At 50.9% G+C, this 27,872-nt stretch overlaps 2 protein-coding genes across 5 annotated transcripts in view; both read right to left on the reverse strand.

The window, feature by feature from the left end:
- Positions 1-4,903: 4,903 nt before the first annotated feature.
- On the reverse strand, positions 4,904-27,835 carry UBE3B (ubiquitin protein ligase E3B). 4 transcript variants are annotated; one of them, XM_064674907.1, is made up of 29 exons: positions 27,553-27,677; positions 26,907-27,009; positions 26,287-26,480; positions 25,732-25,852; positions 24,392-24,451; positions 23,938-24,042; positions 23,748-23,844; positions 23,012-23,097; positions 22,283-22,365; positions 21,234-21,339; positions 20,465-20,585; positions 19,656-19,833; positions 19,099-19,268; positions 18,207-18,374; positions 17,261-17,432; positions 16,552-16,670; positions 15,833-15,947; positions 15,355-15,454; positions 14,885-15,004; positions 14,375-14,551; positions 14,184-14,294; positions 13,470-13,607; positions 13,237-13,302; positions 10,941-10,999; positions 9,196-9,378; positions 8,622-8,733; positions 8,207-8,299; positions 7,344-7,549; positions 4,904-5,381 (listed from the first exon to the last, which is right to left on the reverse strand). In XM_064674907.1, exons 3-28 carry the CDS (start codon positions 26,445-26,447, stop codon positions 7,358-7,360), a joined length of 3,213 nt encoding a protein of 1,070 aa, XP_064530977.1. In that variant the 5' UTR covers positions 26,448-26,480; positions 26,907-27,009; positions 27,553-27,677; the 3' UTR covers positions 4,904-5,381; positions 7,344-7,357. The 4 variants fall into 4 exon arrangements, with proteins under 4 accessions (XP_064530977.1, XP_064530975.1, XP_064530974.1 ...); XM_064674905.1 differs by lacking the exon at positions 27,553-27,677 and adding an exon at positions 27,703-27,835 and having other exon boundaries at positions 4,904-7,549; XM_064674904.1 differs by having other exon boundaries at positions 4,904-7,549.
- The window catches only part of ACACB (acetyl-CoA carboxylase beta), a 104,128-nt gene continuing 101,474 nt past the window's right edge, over positions 25,219-27,872 (reverse strand). The window contains exon 53 of the mRNA XM_064674903.1: positions 25,219-25,285. Coding sequence (XP_064530973.1) covers positions 25,234-25,285 — 52 coding nt within the window. The 3' untranslated portion in view covers positions 25,219-25,233. The remainder of the gene's footprint in view (positions 25,286-27,872) is intronic.

Here is a 27,872-nt window from a genome sequence, read left to right on the forward strand (position 1 = left end):
ACAGTCCAGTGCATCCTCTGCCAGGAATGGGGCTCACAGGATGGAGGGGTTAGAGGAGGAAAGGCTGAATCCCAGGGTCGTGCTGGGGTTGACTCTGGGTGGAGCTGCCCCTCGGAACAGGGACTGGCTGGGGGAGCAGAGCCCTGGGGTTGGCACCCCCAGGGCACTGAGGTTGCAGGAAAAGGGGTTGGGATGAGGAGCAGGGCCCTGGCAGTGCCTCAGTTGGGGGGCCCCCCTATCACACTGGGTGAGAGGGGCTGACACCCCGAGGGTTGGTCTCACACCCCGCAGTGTCCACGCCGACCTCAGGAGCGTTTCCCCACGGAGCCCCCAGCAGAACAGGCTGGAGCATGGCCTGGAGAACATTCTAGAGCTTGGAAAACCTGGCTGCAAACACCATGAGAGCAGAACACTGCTCAGCAGAGAAGACATCCTCTGTTCCAGCTTCCCAAGAGACTGAACACTCCTATTCCACGCACATTCTAGCAGCAGTGTGAGCTCACACCCACCCCCATGTCCTGCACAGAACACACACAATTCCAGCTTTGCAGCCAAGTCCAAGCCCCTTCCAGCTTGGAAGTATAATTGGGAAGAATCTATGTAGGACCTGGTGGTCTCAGTCTTCCCCCAGGGAAGGCTGTGGGCTGCAAGGAGGTCATGCCCATCAAGGGCTTGTCCACTAAAGTGGAGGCAGCTTTTAAACCCATCCTGCACCTTCCCCTGTTCAATTATTTGATCAGAAACAACTTTATACTTGTTCCTAAAAGAGCCCCCGGCTCTGTGTCCCTTTTTGGGCAGCGAGGAACACCCAGCACTAACAGATCCCCTGTCTCATCACTCACCTGGCTTTTAAGCAGATATTTCATGGCTATTGTTAACGCACATTTTTCATGGAGTAATTTTCTGAGCCTCAGCCTGGAACACATCCCAGTGACAAATGCTCTAGATTTGGATGGTCCTGTCAGCTTCAGTGTCACCTCAGCCATTCCCCCAGTGCCTGCTCCAGACAGGCCATCCAGGTTTATGGGAGTTCTGGCTCCAGGAGCGTTACTGAAGCTCAGGAATCGAGAGGCTTTTCAAGTCTAATTGAATAAAATCCTTTGCAATATAAATTCTTCATGAATGCTCCATAAATCAGCTCTGGGAGGGATTTATAGTAGTTCCTTTTTTTTTCCAGCTGGGGGAAGAAATCTCACTACTGGTTTGGGACCAAAGCTGGCATTGTTTGGATTGCAAGGAGAAATAAATTTAGCTACTACGCTTTAATATGATGGAGAGATTAAATTTATTGGGGTGCCCTCAGCAGCCCCCCTCTCCCTCTCTATCCACAGCAGTTGTTTCTGGGGGGCTGAGGCAGAGGGAGGCTGGTGCAGGGTTTGAATTTAGGAGGGAGCAGAGACAAGGCTGAGCGTGGCCCAGAACTGGGCCAGGAGCAGACTTTCTGTCCTGAGAGTGTCTCTGAGGTCACCAGGGAGCCTCTGGCTGTTACACTGAGGGGCCTCAGGCTGAGGGAGCTGGGGGGGCTCAGCCTGGAGAAAAGGAGGCTCAGGGGGGACCTTCTCACTCTCTGCAAATCCCTGACAGGAGGAGGGAGCTGGGGAGGGGCAGGGCGGGCTCTGCTCCCAGGGAACAAGGGACAGGATGAGAGGAAACAGCCTCAAGCTCCCCTCAAGGGGACATTCAGGTTGGACATCAGGAGGAATTTCCTCATGGAAAAGGTGGTCAGGCATTGAAGGGGCTGCCCAGGCAGGCAGTGGAGTCCCCATCCCTGAAGGTCTCCAAGGAACGACTGGATGTGGCACTCAGTGCTCTGGGCTGGGGGACAAGGCAGGGATTTGGCACAGATTGGACTTGATGGTCTTGGAGAGCTTTTCCAGCCTCAATGATTCTGGGATTCTGTGACTGCTCAGACCCTGGTGTACCCTCCTCCCTGTGCTGGGAGCAGACCAGTGGTGGGGACACAGGGCTGGAGCAGGGACCTCGTGCACCAAGTCCCAGCGTGGCCGAGCTGCCCCTGCCATCGATCCCACGGCACCGGAGGCCAGTGAGGCAGCAGGAGCAGAGCCACTACAATGAAACACAGGCTCTAAAACAAATAAAGCTCCTCAGCTCTGGGCTGGCATTTGTTTTTCCAAGCTCTTTGTCCCTACCCAGCAAATCCAGCCCTACAACATAGGGATTCTAGTGCCTGCACCTCATTAATATAACGGGGGAGGCAGATGCTTTGTCCATGCAGTGCCCAGCCACATTCCTGCCTCGCAGGGCGCCTGCTCCCGGGCTGTGCCGGAGCTGCCAGCACAGACATATGTTGCTAAGGGTCGTTTATTCTTGTTTGTAAAATGTATGGCTGCTCCCGGCTTCCACACTGTCAAAACTGGAAGAACTGGCCCCAAAATCTCTTGCTGCATGATTGGATCAGACGCCTGTACATCTGTTAACGCTGTAGGAGCTGTAAAACGGAATAAGTTGTGCTATAACTCAAGCCCCTCGATTGCCGCCGCGACGCGGGAGCAGCGGAGCCGCTGCTGCTCCGCCAGCAACGACACAACATTCATTTGGCCAGTCAGATGTAAATTTACACAAGGCAGCGTTTCCTCGGCCAGTGCACAGAAGGGAGGAGGGGGATGTGTGTCCCCACCTCGACAGGATGTGCTGGACTCCTCAGCTCGGTGAGTTTTGGGGTGCACAGCCCCAGCAGTGGGAGCCAGCAGCAGTTCTGTGCTCCTCCTCTCGAGCTGGGGGAGCTGAACAGACCACAGCTCCACCAGGTCAAGTCCTCTGCACTCACAGGCCCCTGAAATCCCCATTTAGCCTGAAAATGGTCAAAGTAAAACCCTCCCCACTCAGGTCAAGCTGCAAATAAGGGAAGCCCTGGCTGGGAAGGGCAGGTGCAGTTATGGCACCCCAGGGTAAGAACCACCATCCCTGCCCTGGACAGGAGCAGGTTCGGCCTGTTTGTGTGCAGGAAGGGGCTGTCTGGGCCCCTCAGCTCCACCTGTGCTGCACCCTGGCCCCAAGTGCCCACCTCAGTGCTCATCCCAGTGCCCCATCCCTGCCTCTGCTGCTCCACACGGCAGGCATAGAGAGGCAGTGACAGTGGGAGGGCTCAAACCACCCCCAGGGGAACCTGCAGAGGGTCTGTATTGAACAACTCGACCTTAGAAACAACCACAAAAGCACTTTTGTGAGCACCAGTTCAGTGCCACTTACCCAGGTGTGGCAGTGCCACAGGGGTGTGCCCCCTCCACCACCAGGGCACTGACCTGTTGCAGGAACTGCTGTACATCTTGGGAAAGGTAAGCAAACAAAAACAAGCTGCAGGAACATCATATCTCGTTATGCTCAGGGATGTGGAGACAAGAGCATGGCACACGCTCCTCCCTCTCCATCTCAGCCTGTAAACAGCCCTGGAAAAGGGTGCAGGCCAAGAGGTTGCACAGAACAGGGGTATCAAACAGGGAATACCAGTCTGTGAAGTGTGGGGCTTGGGAGAGCCTGTAGGAGCAGAAGAGGAGCAGCAGAGCAGCTGTGTGCTCCCAGACCCCCTGTGCCCACACAGCAGCTGCCGTGGCTGGGACACCCAGCTCTGCTCTGTGCCAGCACTGCTGAGGGAGCACCAGCCTCCAGTGACCACTCCCAGCTCCACCCCGGGCAGTGCCCAGTGTTTGCATGGTCCTAGTGCCCTGGATGGCCATGGTCCCACCTCACCCTCAGGATGCCCCAATCCAGGCTTGGATGCTCAGCTCCAGGCTGGGATGCCATGAGAGCAGGCGCTGTGCAGGCTTGCCTGGCTGCTGCCAGCTTTCTGCCTTGGCAGCATCTGCTGTGGGGGCTCTTTTTGCTCTTTCTGACAGTGCCAGATGCCTCTGTGTCAAAACAATGGCACTTGCACACTGACTGGGAGCCTCTCCCTCGCTCCATCCCTGCTCCCGTTCCCCGCGGAGCCCCAACGCCCACAGGGACGGCCTGGGGCACCACGGGCATGGGGAGTGGGGCAGGAGGGCTCCAGAGCAGGGACAGATGGGCAGCAAAGGGCCACAGGGTCACACATGTCATGGGGGGAAGCTGGAGCAGCAGCAGGTACAGCTCCTCACTCCTGCCAGAGCCAGGCCAGGGGAGAAATATGGAATATTGTTATCAACATCAACCCCCACATTGGCTCCAGTGGCTGAACCTCAGGGCTGTCCCCCTCTCCTGTGCTGGGGGATCCTGCCTGGGTTTCCAGCCCATTTCCTTCTCTGCCAGTGGTCCCAGTCACCATTCCCAGACATGCACCAAGCACTGCTCACCCCAGCACTTGTCGGGCTCTCCTCTGCCTGCATCCAAGGAGCACCAATATTCTCAGGAAGGTACCAAGGACCAAAGTCACAGCACCCTGCAGGACCAGGTAAAGCTTCTCCAAGCATATTCCAAGATACAAGAGCAAATCCTGCTTCAAACAACACTGCCAGGTCCCTTTGGGCTCAGCAGCCCTCAGATCACCCCATCAGCATGTGCACAGGCACCAGGAACCAGCCTGGCAAAAGGGATTCCCAGGGAAGCACCTAGCTCTGTTCTCTGCCTGGAAGAGAATCCCAGAACTCCAGCCAGGTTTGGGTTGAAAGAGACCTTAAAGCTCATTCAGTTCTACCCCCTGCCATGGGCAGGGACACCTTCCACTATCCCAGGTTGCTCCAAGCCCCATCCAACCTGGCCTTGGACACTTGCAGGAATAGGGCAGTCACAGCTTCTCTGGGTAACCTGTGCCAGGGCCTCACCACCCTCAGAGTAAAGGCAGATTCCCACTAAAGGCAGGTGCTCTCTGAGAGGTACCAGCCTCGCACACTCTGCTCTCCCCTCTGCCAGGAGCAGCCCACCCAGGCATTCCCTGCCCTAGGAAAGGACAAGGAGACATCCAACCACCTGAGCTCAAACCAGCTTTATTTTCTCTGCAGTTCTGACACACAGGGATGTAACCAAGGTCTCCACGGCAGCGAGGCTTGGATAGAAAAGCTCCTCATTAATCTCCCGTGGCACAACCATCCCTGCCCTGCACAACACCTGCAGGACACACAGAGCAGGCAGGACTGACACACCTTCCACACCTTCTGCTCAGGTAAACACGCATTCCAGCCTCCCCAGGACACAGAAATCAGCCCCTCCACAGAAATCCTAGTCCACAGCTACTGGGGAGTCACCATACAATCACGTTTTATACACCAGCTACAATGGGGAGCAGTGTCTCACAGTGCAACATTTCCAGGTTTGGAGGGACCAAGCTAAGTCTGTAGGAAGATCTTTTCTAGGAATTGTACTCCTGAGGAACAAAGGGAAAAGGGGAGCAAGGATTTTATTTCAGTGTTCAACAACTCATTGTGCTCTAGTTCAACACACTGCGTTTCCTAGAAGAAAAAAAGGAGATTTTGGGTGGCATTTAAACTATGAGTGGTCCAGGCCAGTGCCTAGACCTCCCCACTACACAGTCACCAACTGGTTAATGTCAAAATGCTCTATGTAAAAAAAAAAAAAAAATAAATTAAAGAGAGAAATTTCCTATCATCTTTAATTTCTCTAATTTCTCTGACTCACAGCCCAGTGCCCTGAACCCTGTGGATGCAGACATTCCTGTCCGCACCAACACTTCCCATCACTCCTGTTTAATATCACAGATTTGACAGAGAAAAAGGATCCTGACATTGCTTTCCAGATGCATTTCCAGGCATCAGTTCTAAAAAAAGGGTTATTTCTCTGAAAACCATCTGCAGCAGGACAGGAGGATGAGGCAAAGGCCACCTCTCTGCTTGTGGTTGGTTGGTGCCGAGCGTTTCTGATCCATTTGAAATGTGGAACATTGTGGGAAAGGGGGTTTCTCAGAGCCCAGGAGCCTTCTCCGTGCTGAGCACACCTGGGGACAGGAATCCCATGGGATGGACCAGCAGGGCAGCAGGTGAGGCAGGGTACAGCCAGAGCAGGGTAAGGTTTGCCAGTGCCAGGAGGGGAAAGGAAACCCAGGGCAGACCCCACTAGCCTGTGCAGGAGCTTGTTTTATTAGTGGGGAGAAGGTGACTGTTTTCAATCCTGTCCTAAACAGGGCAATGCCATGGTTTTCCTCTGCTGCCAGAATCCCAGCATGGACAGGACAGCCCAGGAACAGCCCAGTCTCTCCTCTCCCTGGCCCAGGCTGGGGCAGGACTTGCAACAGCACAAGGGACCAAGGTGGGAAACTGTAGAGACACTTTATCAACGTCTCTGGACTTCATCAGAAATGGCAGGAAGGGTCCCCACCTTCCCAACACCCCTGTCACAGCCTGCAAAGTCGCCTGCTACAGGCAAACGTCATAAGGCCAGAAAGAGACAAAGAGACCAAAATAAATAGTTCGGCAACAAAGCAAATATGGCTATTACACAGAGACCCAGTACTGGGTGGAAACAGCACATCTCCCTAACAAAAAGGGCCTGCAAACAAAGTGAAACTTCCATCCAAGAGGAATTTTGCTAGTGGAGGTTTCCAGAGAGGAACCTGTCCCGCCTGAGCACTGTGCTGGGGAGCGAGGGCTGCCTGAGCTGTGTCCTCTGGAGCTCCTGCCCTTTGGAAACTACATAAAATTAAACCATTTCTGCTCCTGAGAAATTGAGACACATTCCCTTCCCATCCAAAGCCCCGGCTCTGGCAAGAACTTGGCAGAGGCACAGCTGGCTCAGCACACTGACCCCATGCCTGCTGCTCCAGCTCTTAACCTCCAGCACTCCCAGACCTTCCCGAGAGCCACAGAGTCCATCTGCTCGTGTTTAACCTGCTGCTTCCCGGGTCTGGCACGTGGTTCCTTCTCTGAGACACACCAAGGGCCTTGGGGGGCATCTGGAACCCCCCTGCAGTACCTGAGTGAGCAGTGCCCATCTGGGGCACATCCAATGCTGCTGCCTCCCACTCGTCTCCCTGTGGGCTCTGTCATCTCTCTGCCTTTCCCACAGATTCACTTCCACCCAGAGCAGCTCCTGGGAAAGGGAAAAGCAGCACTCCCACAGCAGCAGCTGCCCGGCCTGCCCAGCCTGCTGGGGGTCTCACGGTCACTAATCTGACTGGCACTTGGAATGTTCCTTTTGTGCTCCCCCGGGGTTTTGCTTTGAAAGACGATTTATGTGGGTGTCAAGTGAAGTGTTTTGGGTCAGGCCCATCACCTCCTCCAGTCTGGAGCCGTGCCCAAGAAGAGCCAGCCCTGAGCCCAGCAGCTCTTCCCGGGATCCCTGTAAACCTCCACTCCCAGCTGCATGTCTCCAGCCCTCAAGTGAGCCGTGGCTCCCGGGAGCTGATCCAGGCTCCGTGCACGAAGCCTCCCCTCCGGCAGCAGCTCCGAGCCCCATACCGAGTGCAGGCCGCCTAGGACAGCTCAAAGCCAGTGTTCATGCTGATGGCATAGCGCAGCTTCTCCCTCAGGATGCTTTTCTTGCTGTAGTTGGGCAGCTTGAGGAGGTTGAAGCAGGTGGAGGAGGTCGGGAGCCGCCCGCCCGGCTCCTTCTTGCGGATGGTGAAAAAGCCGCGCAAGACGCTGCCCAGAGTGTCCCCCGTGTCCTGCAACAGGCACACAGCTGTCACCTCTCCCTGTGCCACGGGGCCTGCACACGGGGTAGGGCTGCCAGTACAAAACCTGCCACTGGAACAGGGAGAGCCAAACCCCAAGGCTCTGTCTGCCCACAGGGAGTTCTGCTTGTAACTGCAGTGCTGTGACACGGGCAGAGTGCGCAGGGAGACAAGGGAGGGGGGGAACAGGGGAACACAGGGAGCTCCTGAGGGGAAAACACAACCCTCGACACCCTCTGGGCAGAGAGAGCCCAGAGCAGCTGTGTGTGGGGAGAGGCAGGTGCAGCCATGAACATTCTATTGGGGTGGGGTTGTTTTCACTGTGTCCTATAGAGCACAAATAGAATCATGAAATGGTTTAGGTTGGAGGGACCATAAAGCTCATCCAGTGCCACCCCCTGCCATGGGCAGGGACACCTTCCACTAGACTAGGTTGCTCCAAGCCCTGTCCAACCTAGCCTTGAACACTTCCGCAGCTTCTCTGGTTGCCCAATTCTCTGGGCAACCCCAGGGCCTCAGAACCCTCACAGGGAAGAATTCCTTCCTAATGCTAACATGTAATCTTCCCACTTTAAGAGTTTCCTGGTCAGACAGAGCTGGGGAAGCTGGGGAGGGAATGCCTAAGCCAGGAGCAAGCAGGGTGCCCACCTGATCATCAGAGACTTCCACACAGCGGATGGAAAAAGGAGGCTTGAGGTAGGCAAAGCCCAGAAGTGGAGGCCTGGAGCAGCTGGTCACAAACTGAAAAAGGCATGGAGAGTCAAGATGGCAGCAGAGAGGGCAGGAACAGCCACACAGAAATAACACAGCACTGCTGGGACTGGCACTGTGCACCCCAATAGCTCTGAGCTCTGGTGCACAGCCCTGCCTGAGGAGTGACAGCTGTGCAGAGCATTCGTGGTGACACCAGAGCATTTACAGGAACTCTGCCTGCTGGGCACGTTCAGGTGTCCAGGATTCTGATACTCCTTTTATTAGTGGCAGAAAGCACACAGGGAACTGGAGAACAGCACTGGCCCACCCACCCAAAGCCCAGGCTGGGCTGCCATGATTTCCCACTCACCTTGAGGAACATGGCTCTCTCCTCGGGGCTGAAGTCATTGGCCAGGATGTCCCACAGCCAGATGATGACCCGGTGACTCCCATGGAAGCCCCCGTAGTACACGGTGTGTTTTCTGGGGAGACAAAGGTTTTGCCAGGCCTGTGTCATGGCAGCAGGAGGGGCACAGCTGACAAGTGCTGCAAGGATCAGTCATGTAGGATGGTTTGGGTTGGAAGGGACCTTAAAGCTCATCCTGTTCCAAACCCTCTGCCATGAGTCAGTTCACTGGTCCAGCTGACACTGACAGCACTGAGTCCCCACCAACACTTACTGGGCACTTGGTCAGAGGAAAGGGAAGGGCAGGGAGAAATTCTGCTCCCAGGAACCAGTGGAAGAAAGGACCCTTCCCATTCATTAATTATCCAAATTAGCTTTAAGGAACATGTTCCTCAGCTCTGTCTCTGCTTGCTCCTCAAATTCCAATGAGGAGGAGCACAAAGTTGTGGACAAGCCAGTCTCCTCCAGCTCTGTGATGAAGGGGCTCAGTTTACTGGCTTGCTGAGGGGAGGCCCAGCAGAACGAGCTGCTCACTTACTTCAGGTCCTCGAGGTCAATCTCAGCGTTGTCCCCGGAGATCAGGCGCTGCAGCTCCGGCGCGGAAAACATCCGGATCCACTCGGGCTTGATGATGGACCTGAAGCCGCTGATGAGAGCAGCTGTCTGGTTCTTGATCTGGGTGTGCATCCGGAAGTGAGCCATGAGGTGGATGTAGCTGATTCTGGGGGGGACAGGGCAGGGCAGGTGGCAGGGAGGGATGGAGCAGCCAGGGGTACCCCCCATGCCAGTCCTGACCTGTCTCTCCAGCCCCAAAGGGACTGTCATTGCCTGGAAAGGGATTATACTTTCCCATCCAGGGCTCTGAACTTTATTTAAGCACATAAAGATGTTGTTCTGCCCAGACTTTGCCCCCTTCCCCATCTCTGTGATTCTGCTCATTTCTTGGAGCTCCTGCACAACCCAGGGCTAATTGGCTCCAATAATCCCTTGATCAGCCTTGGCCAGACACAGCTCACAGAGGGGAGCACACACCCAACTCCTCTTTAAAGGATCAGATCCTCAGGCAGACACTCCTCTAGTGCTCCTGCCCCCATGGCTGGAGAATGAGCACACCAAAACCACACAGCACATTCCCATCTCCCTCCAGGAGTGTGGAAGAGGAGCCCTGTTTGTTACAGGGAGGCACCATCAGGCTTTCTCTTCTCACCCACAGGCAAAACACCTGAATTTGCTGATTCTTCTTCCTCAGCTCCATGGCAGACCCCACCACGATCCTACTGACTGGGTTTTTGGCCAGGTCAGCTCACTCCATAATTCCCAGACAGAGCTGTTCCCAGATTGCTTCATCTCCCAACACTTCTGCTCCTTCCCAGCTCCCAGTTTGTGTGCAAAAGTTTCAAAGTTTCCACTGTAAATGATTAGAGCAACATCCAGGACTTTCAACTTCCTCCCTGAGCTGACTTCTGACAAGGCAGAGGAAGATTCTTTCAAATGCAAACTCCCTGGTCAGAGCTGGAGAAGGGAAAAGCCTGGGAACATCAGAGTGCAGAGCACGACTAGCACAGCCAAATCCTCAGGTAGGACGGAGCTTTCATTTGCCATTAAAGAGAACAACCCCCAGATTACCAGTTCAAACACACATCTGCTTAATAGATATTTCATCCTGCTTTTATGATCACTGAAGGGGATAGGGAAGAGAAAAAAAAAATGAAGGGAACAAAAAGGTGGGGTTGGCTTTCAGGCTCCCGAGTTGACATTTGAGATAACTATCTAAAAGCCGGTTATCTGTGAAAATAGCCCCAGGGCTCGGTGTCTCCTCTCATTTCCTGTGTCTAAAGAACGACTGTCGACTGCATTTGAATTCACCACTGTCTGCTCCGACCACGGTGCTTTATACAACTGCCACATGTTATCATTCTGAGGAGATCTGTCTGCTCCAAGGTGTCTTTGAGCATCTGTGCCCTCTGTGTTCACCACCGTGTGCCTGAATTGCTTTGAATCCATCTGTCTGTATCCATCACCATCATTAAATCCTGCAGAATCTCCCTGACTGTGTGCCTTTGACCTCAGAAGTGCTGTTTCAAGAAGTAAATTGTCAATTTTTATTTTGCAAATCAAATTTAATACAATTTCTGCCGATGAACTGTAACCAGCAAATTCCATTAAGATATTTATGTGCTCCTTCTACTCCAATCTATCTCAATTCATTCCAGATGCAAGCCCAAGGAACTAGAATAAAGTATTTTGCAGTAGTGACCTTAAAAATGTAATTGCTGTACTTACTTATTTTCATTGGTAACGGGAATGGTCTTCCCTCCAGGAACAAGTTCATGGCAAACAAGCTGAAGGAAGAAATGATTGGATTGCTAATTACTGCCTGGAACCACAATGGAAGGAAATACCATACCAAGCTGTTACCTCCCCATAAAACATTTATTTTTACAATAAAACAGTAGGATTTAAATTTAAGTAATAATCCTGCTTCTGCCTTGAACCAGTTTCACTTAACTATTAACAGAGCAATGGAACAGCAGGAACTCCAACTCTCCCACCAGCAGAGCCAGCCCTTCTCCCAGGAAGCCTCCTCTCCAGCCTGATCCATCACTGCTGAACCGCACACAAATCAATTCCAAGAGCCCTGGGGGACTGTCACAATCCCAGAATCCAGGGGCTGAACAAGCTCAGAGCCTCAGATAGCTCAGTCTAACAGCGCAATCCAAAGCTGGCTGATCCACAAGTCTCGCCCAGGAGCTCCTGGCCCTCCAGCTGGGCACTCCAGGCAGGAAAGGAGAGAGCTGGGAAGGATCTCCCAGCCTGGTGCTCCCCTCCAGCTCAGGGACAGTGCAGGGCCCTCCAGGTGCTGGCTACACATGACTCATCTTTGCACAAACTGAGGCAGAAAGTTTTCACTTTCTTATTATTCACACATCAGAGCGGCCTCCGTGCCTCAGCTCCAGGGGAATTCCAAGGTCAGGAGAGAGCACAGCTCAAGGAATGAGCACAGCTCACCTGTGCCCAACATCCCTACCCCAGAAGGGACACAAGTTCATTCAGGGTTATCCCACCTGGCTCCTTCAGCACGGCCAAAGCACAGGGAAAACAGGAGAGCCTGGTTTATTTTTAACCTTAATGTTCCACAGCCTTCTGTATCTCATTGCTGGGCTCTATACCCTGTTTCCAACTTTTATTTTTCAAAAAAGCCCTCAAAGCTGAACCCTCAGCAATCCTGAGGCAGCAGGAAGGTGTCCTGCAGTGGGCACAGCCCCTAGTGGTGCAGAGCAGGGCTGTGTCCACCCTCAGCTCTTCCCACTCACTGTGCAGGTGCATTTTCATGGCTAGTGCTGTTCCTGGACAAACGCACCAGCTGAGGAATAAAAACGTAGCATGCAAAGCTCTCAAGGACAAGCTGCCCCAGACAGACAGTCCCTGACTCAGTGGTCTCTGTGCCACTGGATCTATCCTACTCTCGGCGCCCAGGATCAGCACAGGCTGGGGGCTCCCCACGGAATTTGCAGCCACAACACACTGACAGCAAAGGTATTTTTATCTTATCTCTCCAGATTTTCCAGCTACGCTCACACAACATCACAGAGCCCAGGGCTCAAGTGCAATCAAGTACCTTCAAGCCTTCCTAGGGGACTGACAAACAGCTTTTTCTTCTCTAGGCCAAGAGACCTCCTCACACACTTCAAGTTTCTCTGACAGAAATAGCTATGCTGAAAGAAAAGGAATTTCTCCCCACATAGAGATTCTTCTTTAAAAGAAAGGAAAACCAGTTATGCAGGGAAAGCGTTAAACACTTTTTCAACTAGAAAGGAAAAAACCCTGGCAGCAGAAAAATTAAGGGTCAGAGGGCAACCTTTTTGTGGAAAAAGCTGTTCTCTGCTCACAGCTAAATACTGAATCTCTGAGCTGAGCTCAAAGAAGCCCTGAAGCTGAGCCAGCCTTGCAGCACAAGCATTTCTTCTGTAAAGAAGAGCAGAGCTCAGCCCTTACCACAATCAAACACAAGTTCATTTCCCAGTCAGTCCCATGGGGATTCCTGCTCAGATGGGCCACACAGAGCATCCACCTGACTACACTCAGAAACACAGTTCCAGAGTAAGAAGCGCGAGCTGGGACACACTCCTGGCTTTTGGACACTCAACACCAGCTCTCAGAGAGCTCAGCAGAGAATAATATTTGTTTTCTGCTGGTAAATTTGACTGCAGGTGTATTTCTCTGCTCTAAGGACACCAAATCTGCCACTTCTGGCACCCTAGGCTTTACCACAGCAGTCGGCAACAACCCTCAGGACCCCTCAGTGCTTCAAAGGCTCTTCTGGTAGCCCAGCCAGACAAACGAGGAGACACTCCCACGTGGATCAGCTGGGATCTAACCAGGAGGAACAGCCAGGGCTGTGGATTCTATCAGTGCCCAGAATTCTGCTCATCATCATCTATCAGGAGCTGGACCCTGATGATCCTTGTGGGTCCCTTCCAACTGAGGATATTCTATGATTCTACTCCATGACAGCACAAAGAGGGTGTCTGGGACAAAGTAAGGATAAGGTCCAACATCTCACTGAATAAAAACCTACCTGACCCATCACATCTTCATCATAGGACAGTGTTAAGCCCAGGTCACTGATATCACCATCATAACGCTGGAGAGCAACAGGGAAAGGGAAAGAAGGTCAGTGTTCAGCAGCAGAACCACCAGTTACATCCAGGGTGGTTTTAAAAAAGTTCAGTACCCCAAAGGCACTTGTAATGGACTATTTCTAACAGCAGTGATCAGGGAGGAGAACAACAGGAAAGTTGATGGTCAAACCTTAATTGAAGTGAGATTTTTATAGAACTCAGAGTCCAAGGAGGGAAGTTCATCCACGGAGCTGTAGAAGACACTGTGGTGGTGCCCAAGGAGCTGACTCAAAAAGAAGGAAGCAAATGGTACATCCACAACTATTCCCTGTGGTCAAGAAAAATGCACAGGTAAGGTCCTGCCCCATACATGTTATGTGTGATAACTTTGGTTACCTGCAAGGCCTGCAGGTAGAGCTTGTGATGTGGACAAAGTGCAAAGGGCATCTTTGCAAGGCATTGAAACCAGCTACAAAACCCACATCCTCTTAAAATCCATTAATTAGTGCAGCAAGTGCAAAAAGGCAACAGGGGAACTCGATGTTTCCTTTAAAAGAACTTAGATGGAGTGGGTCATTCTGTCACTCCATCCTCCTTTTTGACACGTCCCTTTAAGGTACCAACAAATGGATCCTTGGAAGGTGTAACACCAAAATAACAGACTATTCCAGCTGGTGCCCCCAGCACCACGAGGAATAATCAAGGTGTGTCCCAGGTTTTATGTCCAAGATTATTCTTAACACATGCCTGAAGAAATTCCAGGCTGTTCCACGATGAGTATCTTTGTGCAAGTCCTTTTTCCAAATTCACCTCTTCAGTAACACCTCCCCAAGCACAAGAGATGCTCTCAAAGGTACCCCCACAGAACTGTACCAATAGTGACAATATGGTGCTTCTGGCTCACCTCATATACAGCCTTCCCAAGCATCTTCCCCACAAACTCAAAGAGCTGGAGGTAGTTCTCATGGATGTAGGATGTTGGGGATGGATACAGCCTCTCATCACCACTGGTGGTCTGCACAGAGAGGTAAGAGCACAGTGAGCCAGGCTGTTCCTGTCTGCAGGGAGTCACCACAGTCAGCACCTGGGTCATACCTTGAACAGGTTGAGTGCAGGGTCAAACACTTTTTTAATTATTTCTTCCAAAAACTCTTTGAAGACCCCATCCTGATCAATACCAGCCTCATCGACTCCCAGATCATTCACAAACTTCACTCTGATCACTCCCTTCATGGCGTTCTGGGAAAGCTGCCGGAGCTGTTCATATCCATCCTACACAGACCAGGAGATCCAGAGCACAGTCATGGAGGGAGACACGTAAAACACCCACACAGACATGCAGCAGAGAGAGGAGACAGATACACCATAGAAACCTGCATTGCTATTGAACCTTGTGTTCAAAAAGAGCAGCATTTTCTGAGTCAAAACTCCAGGTCTGGAGCAGCTGAACTGAACAAAGGTCCAGCATTTTTCCTGTATCATCAGTTCTGAGACTGATGGGTCCCTCAACACCCACAGAGAAGGTAAAAACACACTCTGGGCCCATGTTTTTGTCAGGCCAAGGTGCTGCCCTGTTGGTTGGCTCCTGCAGGACAGGTCCCTCACCTCCAGCATCCGTGAGCGGCGGATGGTGATGTGTGTGACGTGAGGGGATGCCGAGCTGGTTTCAACCAGCCCCAGCTTCTCCTTCTCCTTTGTGACCATGTTTCGGAAAAGCAGCACCCTCTTCAAAAAGAAAACAAATGTCAGTCTTCATCCACAAGGATCCTTATCCTGCAGTGCAGCAGGGCTTTGGAACACACACCCAGAACTACTCCTGGTTGTCCCAATCCCAGCTGGGCCCAGAAATGCCACTGGCACCCACTCACTCCATGCAGCTACCCACACAAATCAGTTCTGTCTCAACAACAGAAATCAAGACATTTAGAGGAAATATACTGGGGAGAGGTGGGAAGGAAGGAAAAGACTTCTATTCAACTGGCATTTCAATCACAAAATGCTCCAGACACATGTCCCTTCCACCCCAGCCCACAGTGCCTTCTCAGCCTCCACCCTCTGCCCCCCGTACCACTCACGTTCTTGTGGGGAATGACGTGTGGGATGTACTGCAGGAGCAGCTGGGCTCGTTTCTTGTCCTTGTCCAGCTCCTGGAAGAGCACACTGGGTTTGAGGTCCCTTTACAAAGAAAGGCAGAGTTTCAGAGATCCCTGAGAAATGCCCAGGTGTGGGGAATAGCTGGGGGCAAGAGACAGGAAACCTGCAATGATTCAAAGATGACTTAAGTGCTCAGGTTCACCCTTGTAAGAAGGTGAGAAGACTGGAGGCACTCAAGCTCTTGGGTGCTGAGTCAGGTTTCAAAGCACCACCTAAACCTCACACAATGGAAAAGCAGCACAATGTGCGGAGTGTCCTTAACTGCAAACACAGGGACCAGTTCTCACCTCGATTTCACAGGCAGAATTTAAAGAAGGGATCCCAGACCGGGCTACACAGAGGACCTGGGGCACTGGGACAGGCACAGAACTGCACGTGACCCCTGCCCTGGACACTCACTTGCGCAGCCAGTGCTCGTCGGGAGCGAAACGCCGGCGACAGTCCCGCTCGTACAGCACCATGAGCCAGCCATGCACGGAGTGGAACAGCTCCAGGGTCTCCCCTCGGGCATTCTCTGCACAGAAGGGACAAAGCAGCCATGTCCAGGCACCCCAGGAAACAGGAGTGGCCAGGAGCAACCCATTGATTACCAGCCACAGTAACAGGACAGGTGTGTTCCTCCTGACCTCCACTGCCCTTGCAGGGACGGACTTTGTGCCTCGCAGGAGACACAGTGTCTTCTTTGATCAGAGCTACATCAAAGCCATCTCATTTCACAACAGAACTGGACTATCTCATCTAATTGCCAGAGCTGAGCTGTACCCAAATTAACCAGCAGACAGATCAACACCAGATATCTGCAGAGACCTGAGCAGGCCTGGTCCCAGCACTGCATTACTGTCCAACACACAGCCCAGCCGCGCTAAACTTCATCCCTGCCAAAAAGCAACACGCCTATCATGCCTGTTTGTTACACAAATTCTTACTGGAAATAGGAAAGTGTTCAGTATTTGGTGCCAAGCACGACAGTGGCATCTGGACATCAAGAGACTGGGACATATTCCCATACAGTAGTGGGTTTTGTGCCAAGTAATAATTAGCAGAAGCTTCAAATTCCAAAATTAATGCCATTTGTTGTTCTAACAGTAGTATCATCTCAAGGTACTAAAAGCACTTACCTACAATTCCATCCCAGATCATCTTAAACACGAAGGAATTCAGGAAAGAGGAGATGGTAACGAGCTCCTCCAGCTTGAATGAAATCTGCTCTTCATAGACCTCTATGTCATCAAGAATCCTGTCAGAGCAAACAAATGCAAATGCACAAGTGTAAATTTAATTCCCTTTTGAAATTTTCATAAAGGCACATTATCCTTTAGCAGCAGCTCTTATTTCTATGACAACTGACACCCATGAGGATCTAAAGTCATAAACAACTAAACCTTATTTATGGATTTTGATTGATAGCAGATCCTAAGAGAAGATGGTATGAAAGTCTGAGATACAAGCAAAGCCAGAGTTTCAGGCTTAGAAGGACCTGTGCTATCACTCCCAAAAAAACTTTTGCACCATTCAAGCTAAGAGAACTGCCTCTCCTGACCAGCAAGGGCAATTTTTCACCCCCTTTCCCATCCTTTGGTCTGTTTCTTTCTCCTCCCAGTTTTATCACCAGTCCAGTCAGCTGGATATTCCTGAAGCAGCACATGGCTGATGGGGAAAGTCCTTTTGAAGCCCTTTATTTCTCAGGACTTCATCCCAAAATCTCACTGCTTTACCCTGTCTAATTATCTTCATGAAAAGGCATAAAACCTTAACTACTTCTAAAACTTCAGGAACACAACAGCTTCATATTACAAATGCAGGGAGCAGCCCCCACATGCTACCTACGTGATGAGGTGGCGGGAGCAGTCACAGAAGAGCATCAGCATGGCCAGCAGCCTCTTGGATTCCTCTGTGTCATTGTTCAAACACTCCAAGAAGAGTTTTAACCCACCCTGTGGTCCCAGCTCACAGATAAAAGCCCACAATTTGGGCAACAGATCATCCAGGTAGGTGAGACCTATGAAAATATAAAGCACACAAAATATAAAGCTCGTTCTGCTGCCTGTGAAGTCACAAATGTGACTTGGAGCTCAAAGACCCTTTTGCAAAGTAGAAGAGGAACATGAGCATCTCATTTGGCTCCCAAGGCTGTCTGCATTAACAGGACATGTACAATCACCAGAAAAGCAGGAAAAAAAAAAAGCTTTTAATGAGGCATTGTTTGCACACCTTAAGCCCTTTCCCCCTAATTCTTTTGCAACTTTAGAAAATAATGAATTCCTGTGATCCCATCACCATTCCAGCATCTTGGAGATGGGAGTACAACAAGGCTGTACCCCTGGTCACCACTACAGCCACAAAGCACCCACAGCTTTGCACTCTCTCTACCCACCAGATCAAAGCAGTGCTGATCTCCTCCTCCATCCATTTCCAAGACAGGTAATTTGTTTCCAAGATGTATGAAAGCATCCAGTGTTCCCACCACAGAAAGATTAATATTGCCAGCCTTCCCAAAAACACTGACTCAGGCTGAAGTTTGACATGGTGTAAGCAAGGTTTCACAAGAGGAAAACTTGCTTCAATTTGTATTCTGGAGAGTTAATGCTTGATCAAGTAGTGCTGAATGTTATTGACCATCTGGATGATTCAGGATGGAACAAGCCTTCCACCCCAGCCAGTCAATAAACTCTTGTCAGTAATAAAACTACCAACAAGTCAACAGAATTTAATAAGGGAAATCTCTTTTTTCTGCACATTGGAAGAGATTTGAAGAGCACAGAGGGGCCCTGACCTGTGAGGATCTGCAGGCGGATCTGGGTGAGCGTGGTCAGGGTGGTCTGGTACAGGACACAGATGCTGCAAACCTTCTGCACCTCCGCGGAGTCCACGCGCTTCCCCCCCACCGGCTTGAGGATGTTCCGGACAGAGGCGGATTTCTGGAACGCTCTCTTGAACAGGTCTGGGGACGGAGAAGCACAGAAGTGATGTTCAAAACCATTCCCACTGCCAGAGGGCAGGGTTAGATGGGATATTGGGAAGGAATTCTTCCCTGTGAGGGTGGTGAGGCCCTGGCACAGGTTGCCCAGAGAAGCTGTGGCTGCCCCATCCCTGGAAGTGTCCAAGGCCAGGTTGGAGCAACGTGGTCTAGTGGAAGGTGTCCCTGCCCATGGCAGGGGAGTGGCCTAAATGATCTTTAAGGTCCCTTTCAACCCAAACAGCTCTGTGATTCCATGATTCTGACTGCAGTAACCACAGGATCTGGTGCTATGGGCAGCATCTAGAAAATATCTGATTTACAGTTACTGCAAATCCTCTTCACCTGTCACAGGTGCACGAACCAGCTTCACCTTGCTTGTCACAGGGGAAGCTGCCCCTCACCTTACCTTGGGAAATACTAAGTTATGCAGTAAACACTTCAGCTCCAGAAATGATGAAAAGAAACTGCTAAAATAAGCAAATATTTTCCCAGCACCAAATAAGAGATTTTGCCCCAGGTCACTGAGCCACTCTGAGCATGAATTACAAATAGGAGAGATCATATCCCCACCTCAGCAGCAGCAGCTGCTGCAAGTAATTACTCAAAGCTTTCAGCATAAGTGGAAAAGCCAAAGCCCTGAGAGTCTGGGAGAGAGACACATGTACAAACAAACACAAAACCCCCCCTACAACCCTCCAGAACTGACTTTTCATAGGAAGGCTGTTCTGAGGGGAAACTGGCTGTGCTGGCAGCTGAGCTATTTCCTGATTTTCCAGCAGCTTCTTGCTGAGCACATCACTGAAGAGGATGCGGATCATATGGACTCCCCAGAGGTGCTGCAGTTGCTTTGTCAGCAGAGGCATGGACTCATTCAGTCTGGAAGGAAAGGCAGGGAGGCAGGTTGGAATAGAATACCAGGCAGTGACACTGATACATTTGCTCATAATCCAAATTGGAATGTGCTCCCAACCCTACAGATGGTCCTCATAGGAAGGGCTGATACACAGGTGCTGTATCAGTGTACCAGTATGGCCACTGGTCACCAGTTTAACTACACGCCATGAATTTACTCATGGAATAGTCTGTGTATGAAAGCAACAATTTACATTGTGCAGACAGAACCTGAAATATCTGAGAAATTATTTTGAACAGGTTCTCACTGTTCATCTCAAGACATAAAACACATTGCAACATATAAAAAAAAGGAAAATAAATAAAAGGAGAGGCTTAATCATCTCTCCCCATAAGGTCCTTCCCACTCACCCATAATCCACAGTCTGTGAAAACCAGCCCAGAACAGGGTGCCAGTGGGTGAGGTTGGATTTCTTCTGTGACACGTACTTCTGGCAGTAGGAGAGCATGTGGATGAGCACCCCCACAAAGTGGGCTGTCTCCTCCTCCAGGACCTGGTCATTCAGAGAGCCCAGGAACACCAGGTTACCTGGAGGAATGACCAGAAAAGCGTGACTTAACAGGAACAGATGCTGTGGGACAGTGGTTACAGGTAAAACCAATCCTCCCTCAAGCCCAGGAGAGGATTTCTGTCAATAGTGATTCTTAGAGGTCACCCTGCAGCAAGCCATTTCCAGTGACATCCCTTTGGCCACCTTCTCATCTGAGTGCCACCAACACCTTCTACAAAGGACTACAAGCTACAATCCATGATTATTCCAGAGCTCCAACTGTTAATCTTGCTACTTTTACCGAAATGTGAATTTAAGTATTTCAGCAGCATGTCCATTTAGGGAACTGGATCCAAGTCTGCCACATTTCAATACTTTCTCCTTTCTCAGAGACCAAGTCAAAAGCTGGCAGAGATGATGCTTCCCAGCTCAGTATGATGACATGGAGACAAAAGCAAGTCTCTGACCCTTCCTCCACCTGCAGAGGTCTTAAACCATGTTTGTAATGTCCCAAAATATGTCTCAGTTATTATTTGGAAAATATAAATAAATCATTATCTAAATAATGATTAAAAAATGATGAGTTGGAGGCAGCTCTGACCCATGGAGAAAGAAGATCTGACTCAAGACTCTCTTCCAAACACAGTAAGAAGTGTTGCAGGTGCTTACCCAGCAAACAGAGAGTGTGGCTCCCCTCCAGGCACACACAGACATCTCGGCATTGAGCCTCACAGCTCAAGAACAGGATGAACTTGCGGAACAGATCGTGAGATTCTATCACTGCCAGACGCTGAAAGACACAATTGACCTGCCCGTGAGGCACCACACAAAGCCCCACACCTGATCTGCCACAGCACCTGGGACTGGCCTTTCTTTCCAAAGAAAGCAGCAAGTTGAGACTGTTGCCCTACAGAGAGTTTGACATGGAGCTGGCCTGGGAAATAAAACCCCTTGCAGGTGAACAGGTCATGTAGTAGTTGTAGACAGAGCTTTGCAATCATCTGTCTGCAAGGACACAGGATGCCCATTTGGCACAAAACCTGCCTGTCTGCACCAAGCAGATTAAATTGGATTAATGGACAGTCCACTAGTTACCTCCTCAGATCCTCTGCCATGCAACAGAGTGATTTTTGCTTTGGCTCTGTCTATGGTTACAGAAATGGAAGAGTAGGGCCATGAAAAATTCAAACTGTTGGTCATATATGCCTTTATTACTTATTTACTTATTTTAGGGCAGTTCAGCCCATCATTCCACTGGTGTTAATAATGTCTGTATTATAAATCCAGAGTATTTGTAAGGATCAAACACTTTCACAAGAGTTGAAACTGGCAAAGAGAGAAATGCAAAAGCTCTGTTCCAAGAGCTGATAAAATGGAATAACAAGTGGCCTGATGTGATAATCAGTAGATTCTTGGTCCTATGAGATCACCCACTTACCTCAGGTGTGAGAGTAGCAAGGTGAGTCATTATAGCAGGCACAGACATGATATGGATCAGGAAGGACCTCAACAGATTGTCTGAGAACTGTGCAGCAACCACAGGGCTACAGAGAGAGAGGAACACTTCAGAGCACAATCTGGCCCAGAAAAGCAAGACAGCCTTCAACTGAGCTGTTCAAAACTGGTTACTGATTCTTCCCTCAGCAGGAATCAGAAAATCATGGTTTGGGTTGCAAGAGACCTTAAAGATCATTTGGTTCCACCTCCTGCCATGGACAGGGACACCTTCCGCCAGACCAGGGTGCTCCAAGCCCTGTCCAACTTGCCCTTGAAGCATCACAAGAAAAACAATATTCACTTACACCTCTCTCCTCAGAGCAAGTTCACAGAACTGCTCTGGCTCAAAGGAATATAAGACAGCTCAGAGAATAAAGCATTTTTACACAGCACACTCACAACGCTCTCAGGGTTAAATGGTTCACCTCCTAATTCCCCTTCTCCCCAGTGCCAGAAAATCAGTAATTAATTGCTTTCCTTAGGAAGAAGTTGGGTGACATGGACACCCACTGCTCCTCTCCTGACCATCACACCCTCACCATCCCAGCAGTGACAGCGCAGAAAGGAAGTGACACCCAATTAACCACTGAGGTTTTAATGCTCATTAGTGGCTGCAGGTTTCCAAAGTGTTGCTTCAGGGACAAACTTTTCCCCTGCAGATGGAGTAACAGGTACACCTGCAGCAGCAGTTCATCGTGGAGAGGCACAACCAGCTCACCTGGAGAGCTCCAACCCTTCTGAAGTTCAACAAACAGACCCTGCAGTCTGAGCTGAGCTGCACCCTCAAGTGAAAGCTCACACTAATTACTGACTCAAAGGCATTCTGAGCTGAAAAAGGATGACAGCAAAGCAAGCCATTTGCCTAAAGCAGCTTCTTTCATCAGGGTGATGCTCTCAAAGGCATGAAAACACTGGCAGGAGAAGTCTTTAAAAAGCACAGTTAAGACAAGTTTGGCTATAAATCCCTGGGAGCAGCTCCAGCTCCCTTACCGCAGTGCCAGGGAGAAGATGGCAGTTAAAGAGCCCTTGGACAAGGAAGGTCTGGATCTTGCCAAGCCATTAGTTAGCAAAATCTGGAATAAAAACCAAATAAATAAAATAAAAACCTTGTAGTACTCAGAAAAAAAAATTATAATTACTCCTGAAAGACATCAAGTTTATTTAATGCAGAGAAAAAGGACACCAAAGGAACCAAAAATCCAGTTCCTACAAGTTATTTGGCAGCACTAGAAGGGCTTCAGGTTAATAATGGCAGAACAGAGAAGCTGCACTCAAATCAGACACTATACAGCACTTATTTCTCTAGGACCTGTACTCACAGGGTGCTCAGGTTTTCCTAATTAACAGGCAATAGAATAGTTTGGTAATCTAATTCTCATTTAAAAGGTTAATTACATAAGTTCCAACAGAGCAGTAAACAAACCCAACCCACACAATGTGGCACCAGCAAATTTCAGGAAAAATATTTAAGATTCCTCCTTGTCCATCTCATCATGAGATGATTAAGAGGATTTTGATTCAGCAGTACAGACAGAAAGGAGAGAGTGGGGAGACTCTGTTTTGCTGTTTTGAGAAAAATACGATCACAGACAAATCCCCAGCAGCTTCTTCCTGACACTCCACCAGAGATCCAAATAGCTCTCTTAGGACAAGGAGCACAGGCAGGACTGGGGTTTGTCTGGATAAAGAGGAGATAGGAGTGTACCACCTGAGACTGACCTGCAGCACAGAATAAAACCCCTTCTGGTTCAGGTGTCCCATGATGTTTGCACAGATGTGGTTCATTGCAGGCCTCAGGGTTTCACCTTTGGGTTAAAGCACTGGTGTCATCAAAACAGCATCACAGTCCCACCCTGCATTTCCCCACACACAACACAGCACTTTGGAACTGCTCAAGTCCTCCTTGCACAAAGTCCTTGTCCTTATCCACAACCCCGTCATTTGGGCAGCATTTCACATGGTCTTGCTTGAGATGGATGTCTCATTTCCTCACAATATTTGTCTATGTGTATTTCCTACAAAAACTGAGAGCTAAAAGCATATCCCCTTATCCCCTGAACACTTGGGGTGGGGAATTGGAATATTATAAAAACATTGTAACAACTGTTGGTGTCCTAAGGGAAACATCTAATCTCAAGGGGAACAGTCTAATCCCAAGGGAATCCTTGTTTTGTGCAACCACAGGAGCAAAATGAAACTTTGTGGTAACCATGGGGAGGGAACAAGGTGCAACAACACAATCCCAAAATGGTTTGAGACCTTAAAGATCATTCAGTTCCACATCCTGCGATGGGCAGGACAACTTCCACTAGCCCAGGTTGCTCCAAGCCCCGTCCAACCTGGCCTTGGACACTTCCAGGGATGGGGCAGCAACAGCTTCTCTGGGCAACCTGTGCCAGGGCCTTCAGAGGATTTTAATAGTGAGTCCCAAATCTTAAGGAATTAATGCACAAACCTTTTCCCCGGAGGATCTTCCAGGTTGAAGTGTCTGTGAAGGTGACAAGCATTGTGAGGTGCAGATTGACCAGTCTGGAGTCCTGCAGGATGTCAGGCTGTGATAACAAACATCAGGGTTAATAAACCTAATTACCTTTGTGCCAACTGTTAAATGCAGGGAGAGAAAACACAAAGAAAACAGTCCTTACCTTGAGCTGCTTGAGAAATTCACAGCAAAACCACAAAATATCTTTGATCTGCTTTATCCATAGGAGTGTGAGATCCTTGGAGAGAGCCAGGGACACGTACCACACCTGAGGAAGGGGGATACACTCAGTGATCAGTGCTTGTGCTTGGCAGAGCACACTGCCAAAAGTTTTGTAACTCACCCCAGACGTGGAACCAAGATACTTCTCTCCCCAAATTCCCTGGTCAAAGGACACCACCCACCCCAGAATCAACTGCTCTTTAACTCCCATGGCTGTACACAATAAAAATATCAGAGCAATACTAAAGGGCTTGTCCAAACTTTCACCATGGAATCTCTGCAGAGTTCAGAAGTTCTGAAAGCTAAAGATTCAAATATCACCCATGTAAATCCCCACACATAGAATTAAAAATAACAAACAACCCCCCCCTCCAAACCAAACCCCTCCTACTGACCTTGGGCTCATTCTCCACATCCATGCTGTTAAGGATACAGCGGCACAGCTTTTCAAATCTCTGGGGAAATAATAAGGTGGGATTAGTTCTAACTACAGGAAGGGTTGTTCTGGAAAAGCACGAGGAACAGCTCAGCAGAGGGAGCAAGATCTCCCTGGATCAAACAGCAAATGTTCTACACACACACACTCCAGCCAGTGCCCACGGCTTCTTCCCTGGAAGCACATGCACACTGCTGCTGGACAGAATTCCCTCCTTGAGCACAGTGCTCATCCACAGGAGGAATTCCTGCAGCCTCTCTGCTAAACTGCCTCGCTCACCAGCACCAGGAAAAGCTGGGGTTCAGGAAGAACAGCTTAGTGCCAAGGAGTGCAGCAGTACCCCAGACTCCTGGACATCCCAGCAGAACTCAGCCATCACATCCACAACACCTGAATTATCATTTCAGTCCAGTTTTACATGTTCAGGCCATGTATTTCCCACATGTTTGCAAGGCATAAAGCCACTCTGAGCTAAGGAACTGGCTGCTGGGGTTATCCCAGCTGAGAGCAGTGTCTGGAAATGGAGTGGGAAGAAGTAGAGTCCAGTCCTTGGCTCAGCATGGAATGGACTCGCTGCTGGAAGGGGAAGGAGACGAGGAACTACAAGGGATTATTTCACCAATGCACCCAATTGCTGCAGTGCAGAGCTTCAGAGGGACGCCAGGCACTTAAAAATGTGTATGTAACATGCACAGGGCTTTTTCTGATGCTGTATCTACAGAAAACTGCACTTGCAGCACAGACTTCAATGGAACAGAGATTGAAAAAAATCACCCACTGCTGCAGTTTAAACACAGCCTTTCATTTCCCAGTTGTTTCCTTACAATCAGCCCTCACAGTTTCCTGGAGCAAAATTCATCATCTCAGGGCTTCACTCTGAACCCACATATTCAGGGCATGGTCAGAAAGACAAGCCAGATATATCAGATATCAACAGACATAGATCAGACACAAAGAGCCAGCATAGGTCATTGGGAGCTGCCACAAGATCCCTGCCTGGGGAACTGCTGTGCCAAAATCCTCAGCACTGCTCAGTTCCTGCAGCTGGCACAGTCACCAGGAAAAACATCCACCAAACCATGCCCTGAATACAGAACCACTACTGAAAAACTCAAGGCATCTCCTGTTTCATTCCTACAGGCAGATCCCTCCAGGAAGGACCAGGAGGCAGAAACCACGTTGCTGAGGCCAAAATACATTGCAGGAACCTACAGGATCACTGGATAATGAATTAAACATATTTAACATGCTAAAACATATCCTCAAAAGAAAAGCAGCAGCTCAGGGCAGTGTCCTCACCTCCTTGTCCTCTTTGGGATTAAACACAAACAGCAGCTTCCTGGCAATTCTGAACACAGACAGAGCACTTCTTTTACTTGAGCCAGATTCATTTGTACCAAAGAAATCGTCCACCTCCTTCCTATCAAAGTGAGAAAAATGAGTTGTTAAAAGCCAAGAAAACCTCTCCAGGTAAGAGCAAAGGTAGAATTCCAGGAGGAAAAGGGGAGGGAAAGGGAAAAGGGAAGGGGAAGGGAAATGGAAAGGGATAGAAAGGAGAGGGACATTTTACAAGGGCCTGGAGTGACAGGACCAAGGGGAACAGCTTCCCACTTCCAGAGGGCAGAATTAGATGGGAGATTGGGAAGAAATGGTTCCCTGTGACAGCCCTGGCACAGGCTGCCCAGAGAAGCTGTGGTTGCCCCATCCCTGGAAGTGTTCCAGGCCAGGTTGGACGGGGCTTGGAGCAACCTGGACTAGCGGAAGGTGTCCCTGCCACAGCAGGGTGTTGGAATGAGATGACCTTTAACTCCCTTCCAACCCAACCCACCCCATGATTCAATGAATCCCACACACCTGATGTCCCTCTGGAGGCGGCAGCGGCACAGGAACCTCCTGACCAGGGCCTGGAGCTGCACAGCTGCTCGCTCCCTCTCCTTCAGCTCCCGCCGCTCCTCCCGCGCCTGCCGCGCCTTGTCCAGGAACTGCGCCCGGGAGCTCTGGCTGGCACTGAACATGGCTGGGGCTCTGGGGAGCAGACACCTGGAAAACTGGGAGCAGAGGGGGGGAAAACACACAGGGTAGAGCAATTCTCTGCCTCTGCACTGACTGCAGCAACGTCCAGGGAGGGGAGAACCCAACAGCAGAGGAATAAATGTGAGCACACACAGGCAGGGCCCTGTCACGGGGCTGCCCCAGGACACACACACTGACACAGGACCTTCCAGCACAGTCCACAGCTGCTGCAGGCAGGGAGATTTTGAGAGGAAAAAAATAAATCAACTGGTGTTCTGACACTGTTTTCCACTCCTGAATTCCACCTCCCCTTCCAGCCTCTATTATGTTCACAGGTAAGAACAACTCTACAGGCAGGGACAGGGGGCAAAGGGCACAAGGGACACTGATTTATTTCCACTCACCAGACAAAAAACACCCAGAGCCAACAGGAACTTTATAAACAGTGATAAGGAACTCACCTGAGGGGTCTCTTGTTCAGGAGAAGTGTGCGGTGCTCATTTACACACACACATGATCCCACCCAGTGCCTTGGGGCAGCTCCTGCACGGATCAGCACATTCCCTGTGGGTGGTTTGGAGGCTTAGAGCTTCCCTGTGCAGTTCTAAGTTCTTTGGCCAGATTTCCCTCTCGGTGCACCAGCAAGGGAAGGGTAAGTGGGGAAAGCTCCAGGAGAGGAGAAGCAGCCCTAGGGCTGTGGGCAGTGGCTGCTGGGGAGCAGGGATAACTCCGTGTGGGAAGGACAAGGCGATCCAGGGCCACAGGGACCTGCGAGATCCGAGCAGGTGCCACCCCCGAGCTGTGGGGGCAGGACTGGGAGCCACCACAGCCCCCGAAGGGGGCTCCACACCTCGGGAATAGGCCAGGCCGCGAGCAAAGAAGCCAGAGAGCGCCCCCGGACCCCTCTCACAGCCCCCTCAGGACCTCCTCGCAGCTCGCCCGAGACCCTCTCGCAGCCTCCCGGCGGCTCTCAGAGTCCCCTCAGACCTCCCTCAGCCCCTCCAGTCTCTTCCCAGCCCCCCAACCCCGCTCACAGCCCCCCCCCTCCGGGCCCAGGCTCCCTCCGCGCCGCTCACCCCGCGGACCCCGCAGCCCCCGGGCCCTCACCGTTGCCCCCGGCGGACGCTCGGCCCGGGACCCTCCGGGACCCCCCGGTCCCCTCGGGCCGCGGCCGGAGCCCCCTCCTCGCACCCCGGGTCCGCTCCCCGGGTCCGGCCGCCAACCCGCTCCACCGCTGCCGTTCCGCCCGTTGCTCACCGGTTCCGCATGGGAAGAGCAGCTGGCGCTGGGCCCCGCCGGCACTGGAAAGGTCGGGCTCGGCCAGGACAAACCGGGTCGTGCTGGGCCGGTCCGGTCCAAGCCGGTGAAGCGGGAGCGCAGCGCGGCACCGCCCAGAGGGGCCCAGCGGAACATCGGGCGGGTTTGGG

The sequence above is a fragment of the Pseudopipra pipra genome, chromosome 18 (assembly GCF_036250125.1).
Source record: "Pseudopipra pipra isolate bDixPip1 chromosome 18, bDixPip1.hap1, whole genome shotgun sequence".
Lineage (NCBI taxonomy): Eukaryota > Metazoa > Chordata > Aves > Passeriformes > Pipridae > Pseudopipra > Pseudopipra pipra.

Bases quoted from the DNA above. Each gene is read 5' to 3' on its own strand.
- UBE3B (XM_064674905.1), bottom strand. From the start codon at position 26,447: ATGTTCAGTGCCAGCCAGAGCTCCCGGGCGCAGTTCCTGGACAAGGCG. The intron at 24,452-25,731 runs GTGAGGACACTG...TTATTTCCCCAG, and splicing joins ATCCCAAAGAGGACAAGGAG to AGATTTGAAAAGCTGTGCCG. The intron at 18,375-19,098 runs GTCAGTTCTGGA...CTCCGTCCCCAG, and splicing joins GAACAGCCTTCCTATGAAAA to ACCTGTTCAAGAGAGCGTTC.